The sequence below is a fragment of the Sinocyclocheilus rhinocerous genome, unplaced genomic scaffold, assembly GCF_001515625.1.
Source record: "Sinocyclocheilus rhinocerous isolate Xijiao unplaced genomic scaffold, SAMN03320098_v1.1 scaffold1708, whole genome shotgun sequence".
Lineage (NCBI taxonomy): Eukaryota > Metazoa > Chordata > Actinopteri > Cypriniformes > Cyprinidae > Sinocyclocheilus > Sinocyclocheilus rhinocerous.
The window spans coordinates 551,840-556,612 of record NW_015648635.1 but is presented as its reverse complement, the minus strand read 5'-3'; the positions used below and the strand labels follow the sequence as shown (position 1 = coordinate 556,612).

At 36.6% G+C, this 4,773-nt stretch overlaps 1 protein-coding gene across 1 annotated transcript in view; it reads right to left on the bottom strand.

Annotated features, from left to right (window-relative positions):
• The window catches only part of LOC107710082 (dedicator of cytokinesis protein 4-like), a 115,482-nt gene that overhangs the window by 67,143 nt on the left and 43,566 nt on the right, over window positions 1–4,773 (bottom strand). The window contains exons 3-6 of the mRNA XM_016514788.1: window positions 3,505–3,545; window positions 3,240–3,295; window positions 1,909–1,980; window positions 1,239–1,323 (exon numbers count right to left, since the gene is read on the bottom strand). Coding sequence (XP_016370274.1) covers window positions 1,239–1,323; window positions 1,909–1,980; window positions 3,240–3,295; window positions 3,505–3,545 — 254 coding nt within the window. The remainder of the gene's footprint in view (window positions 1–1,238; window positions 1,324–1,908; window positions 1,981–3,239; window positions 3,296–3,504; window positions 3,546–4,773) is intronic.

Below are 4,773 nucleotides of genomic sequence, written 5' to 3'. Positions count from 1 at the left end.
ATTCTTCCTATTGTGAAGTCATGCAGTGTGAACCCCCTGTCGCCGATCCATCGTGCAATGTGAACACAGCAGCAACTGACTGCTACCCCAGATAGGCACGCAGTGTGAAAACAACGGCGATCCGACGAGTTTGAAAATCGTGCAGTGTGAACTCGGCATAAACCGCTTACTTTCACATCATGAACTCCAAACAAAGACCACCTGTGCTCTGATAATGCATGTGTGGGGTAATAATTATCATGAATAATCAACCAAACCAAACCAACAAGTAAGAAAAACCTCAAGAATGACAATGCGCCACTAAAAAGTGAAAACATTCTTGATATCTGCTTCTAAAATTGACTAAATCATACTGATAAAGAAACAAATAGTATTGGCTGATACAGATTTATAGTTCTTTGCCATGTTTTCCCACTTCCAATCTCCCAGTTTGTTTCACATACACTCTTTTGTGTTGATGTCTGAATCCTCAGCACTAATTAAAGTGTGTGTGGTGAGACTGTGGCCTGATTCACTCCCACACTATTCATCACAACACTCTGGGTATGTGTCACAGGTAATGAGCTCAGTCTAAACACACACCAAACGCCTGCTATTCAATCACAGCTAAACTAGACCATCATAGCACAAAATAACCCAAATAAATCAATAATGGCTGACAAGAACTTCCTTTTTTAGCATCGATAGTCATTCATCATAAACGCCAGTTCTAAGTTTAAACAAGATCTGTTAATAAAGCTGTCATAACTTTTGAGTTCAAATTATTTTTTGGCCGTCAACAATTAGCAGGTTGCAAACATCCACCTCGTGTTTTATTGCATATGCAGCTGATGGCAAAAAGATCCACTTAAACCACAGATAAGGTGCGGTAATGTAGTCCGGCTGCCAGTATTGGGACACTTCAGGTCACGTTTAGCCGAGGTAATGCTCCACATAACTTAATTATATCACAGTAGAGGCTCCCCGCTGTCAACAACCCCTCCAGCCTGCAACCAGACTTCCACATCCATGACAGCAGTAATTTTCTGCGGCGTATCTTGTCTGTGCGGTTCAGAATTACTGTCATTTTCCCCATGGGGCCTGTTCCGCGAGCTGATGGGAGCGTGTGAGGCTTTCATCGCGGGCCTCTTGCATTTAACGGAAGGGATAAGTGGCTAAATCGGGGATGGAGAGAAATCTTTCTGAGACGATCGACTCAGGAACGAGGTTGTTGTGGTAAGGAAGCAAAACAGACGTACCAGCCGGTAGAGCTCGGTGACGCTGATTTCATCCGGGTCCACCATGCTGAACTCCCTCCTGGGTACCAGGTCCAAACCCAGCTGCCTGTGAAAGATGAATATAATTCAAGCATTACAAGTCTATGTCCAACATGTATCACCATATCATACAAGCGTAAATGCTGCATAAATTCACAATCAAAACCCAATCAGAAAGTATCTGTTTATTGGAGTTATGTGGAGCTAGGGGCTATAAAACAATTACAAACCAAGCAAAAAAACCAAGATCCTGCTGCTTATCGCTGCCGGTTAGGACAAAATCTCATGGAAGAAATTAATAATTTAGGCAGCCGGAAATCAAAATAGTTAAATAAGAAATTATAATTCACATAAATAAAATGAAGAAAATGTAGGCCTATATGTCTAGATGTTTTACTTGAGTGAGTATTTTTGTAATTTTGCAATACTTTCTGTGGTGATTCTCATTAGATTATCATTACTGGAATGAATTAATTTACTTTTATTTAAACCAGCATAAAATATAGACAGTACAACAAATAATACCAAGATAAATAAATATTTTACTTTGCATTATCGTTTAAAAGTTTGGGGTCAGTATGATTTTTTTTTTTTTTACTAAATATTTCTATTTACAAAAAAATCTGTAATAATAATGCTTACTTATTTTTAAAAAAAGGTCCTCAGGGTGGACGTCATCTCCGTAATGACAGAGTCTTCGGTCGGCACTACCGTCTCAAACTGCCTGTGAGTCAAATGTGGGTGGCACACAGTGCAACAGATATGAGATGCACCTCATCTGCTTCTGCCGATGCTACACTGTTCGTTAATCAAAGGAGAAAGCAGATGTACAGTGGAGCGCTGGCGCTTTCCTTCTGTTTGCCATCGCTACATTCATTAGCATTATATTCAGGCAGAGCAGGCTCACAACAGATGTCTGTGCACCAACAAAATGTCAAAATATGGTTTCGTAAAATCCAGAACACCACTTATATTTTATGGATGCAAAATAAGGAAGAAGCTAATACAATTACATGGCCAGATATGTATGAATTACGGCTGGGCGATTTTTCTGTTTATATCGATTAAGTCGAATGTAATCTTTTGCCACAATTTTAGTTTTTTAACCCTCATAATGTGTTCAAAATCTATATATAATTTTTGCATTTGGGGTAGTTTGGTTGCTTTGTAAAAAGTCTTAACTTAATATTTTTCGATTTAAAACCACATTGTATCTGATCAGCAACTTCTCATTAATGAGTGAATGTGAAATATATTATAGTATATTATATTATATTATATTATATTATATTATATTATATTATATATTATATTATATTATATTATATTATGATTAATTGAAAAATTATTAATTAATATAGCATCATCGGTTATTTTGTGTGATTCATGTGTAATTTTAATCATTATATTATATTATATTATATTATAATACTGTTAATACTGGTTTATATTTATATCTTTTCATTATAGCTCATGATTGCAAATTTATGAAACCTACATATTTATTTCTAACAAAACAACATAAATATTAAAGTTTTCAAACAAAATAGATTCATTGTACTTGCATACATTTTCACTTTCAGATGAAAAAAAAAAAATGCATTTTTCATGCTGCAATAGTTTGTCAATAGCATGTTGAAACATGTCGATGTTTATCAACAAAATTCAGTCCCAACAATGTGTGAGATATGAGGAAAGGCTAAATACATTTTACATTTTTCTGAAAAATCCAAAACAAATCAGATGGCTTAGTGGTGCATGGGAACACATTGGAACAACATTTTCTTGGAGACTGCAAACTATAGGTTAAAGTGGCTGTATTGCAGTAACAATAGCGAACAGATGTGTAAAATGTGCATGTTTGCACTTTACACAGACATGCCAGATATCTGAAATTACACAAATGTTACTAATATCATGGGGGGAGATTTACTACAGTAAATACTGAAACAGCATATGAATACGTTCTTTTCTTCAACTCACCCTTTATTCTTGATATGAGCATTCTTCAGATGGATGTAGCTGCATGGGAAAATGCCCTAAAAAGAAAGATAGATAAACAGATAAAAAAAAATTTAAAAAAAGAATAAGTCTACTAATAATCAAGGGAGCAAACAGACAGAAATAAAGCAAGATATTGGATTTGATCCGTGTGTTTCGGCTGACGGTGTTGCTGTGATATTTCAGGAACTAAAAATAGCATCCCACAAAGACACGACTGATAAAAGACAAAGAGACAGTTGCTTACCTTGGCATTCGGGTTCTTGAGGACGAATCCTCTGTACCAACCTGAAACGCACAACATTTCAGGGACTTTCATCTTTAATATTGGCCTAATGTTTCCAGACTGAGCCTTATCATGAAGCTACTTTTCATAGGATGTTATCTAACAAAACACAGTAAGTAATGATGGAAATGATCGTAAATTAGTTCAAAAAGGGCAAATCTATGCTTATTTAAAGGGACAGTTCACCTCAAAATGAAAACTCTGTCATCATTTACTCACCCTCAAGTTGTTACAAACCTGTACAAGTTTCTTTCTTCTGTTGAACACAAAAGATGATATTTTGAAGAATGTTGGTTACCAGTTTACGGTAGCCATTGGCTTCCATAGTATGGAAGTCAATACTATGGAAGTCAATGGCTACGGTCAACTTCAGGGTGAGCAAATTATGACAGAGTTTTCATTTTTGGGTGAATATCCCTTTAAGTATGTTAAATCTGACAGAATTAAGATGTGTGTGCAGTGAATGGATATTAAAAATGCTTCTTCCCATTAAGAGATATTTAATATCTCAAACATCCAACTATATAGCACTGAAGATAGCATCTAGAGTAATAAAATGGCAATTGTAGCATTTGTTTCACCAAAGATTTACAATGTACAACACAAATACTTGTTAAACACCTTTTATCACTTACTGTAGGAACCTAGTGGCATATTTTATTGTATTTACACAACTGACACCCACTCTATCAGTCTCATTCTTGCACACTGGCCAACTAACCAAACTAATCAACAAGATTCGACTCTGCACTACCACAGATGTGAACATCTCCAGCACTGATCAATAGAGCCCGACCGATATATCTTTTTGCCGATATTATCGGCCGATATGAGCCTGTCGCAGATATATTGGTATCGGCGAATATGTCGCCGATATAAAAATTTTTTTTTACAGAACATATAACGCAGATTAAATGCTTCTGATTGGTGTAATTACTTAGTTTGTCCAGCAAAGCGCGCTCCATTGTTTGCTACTGGCGACCCAGGTCAGTGTAGTGTAGAGATGCGCGAATGAGCTCAAACTTTACCCGAGTCCGCTGCTTCACATTATCCACCCACCCGCACCTATATGTGATCGTCACATTACAATGATTCTAATTCTTAGTTTTGCAATGATGACATGATGAATGAATGGTTAATTTTTAACAGCAGATTCAGTGAGACTAGAGCTGATCTGCACATCACGGCACGCGTCTGCGGCTCATTAAAGCCTGTGTTACGGCCACCGGA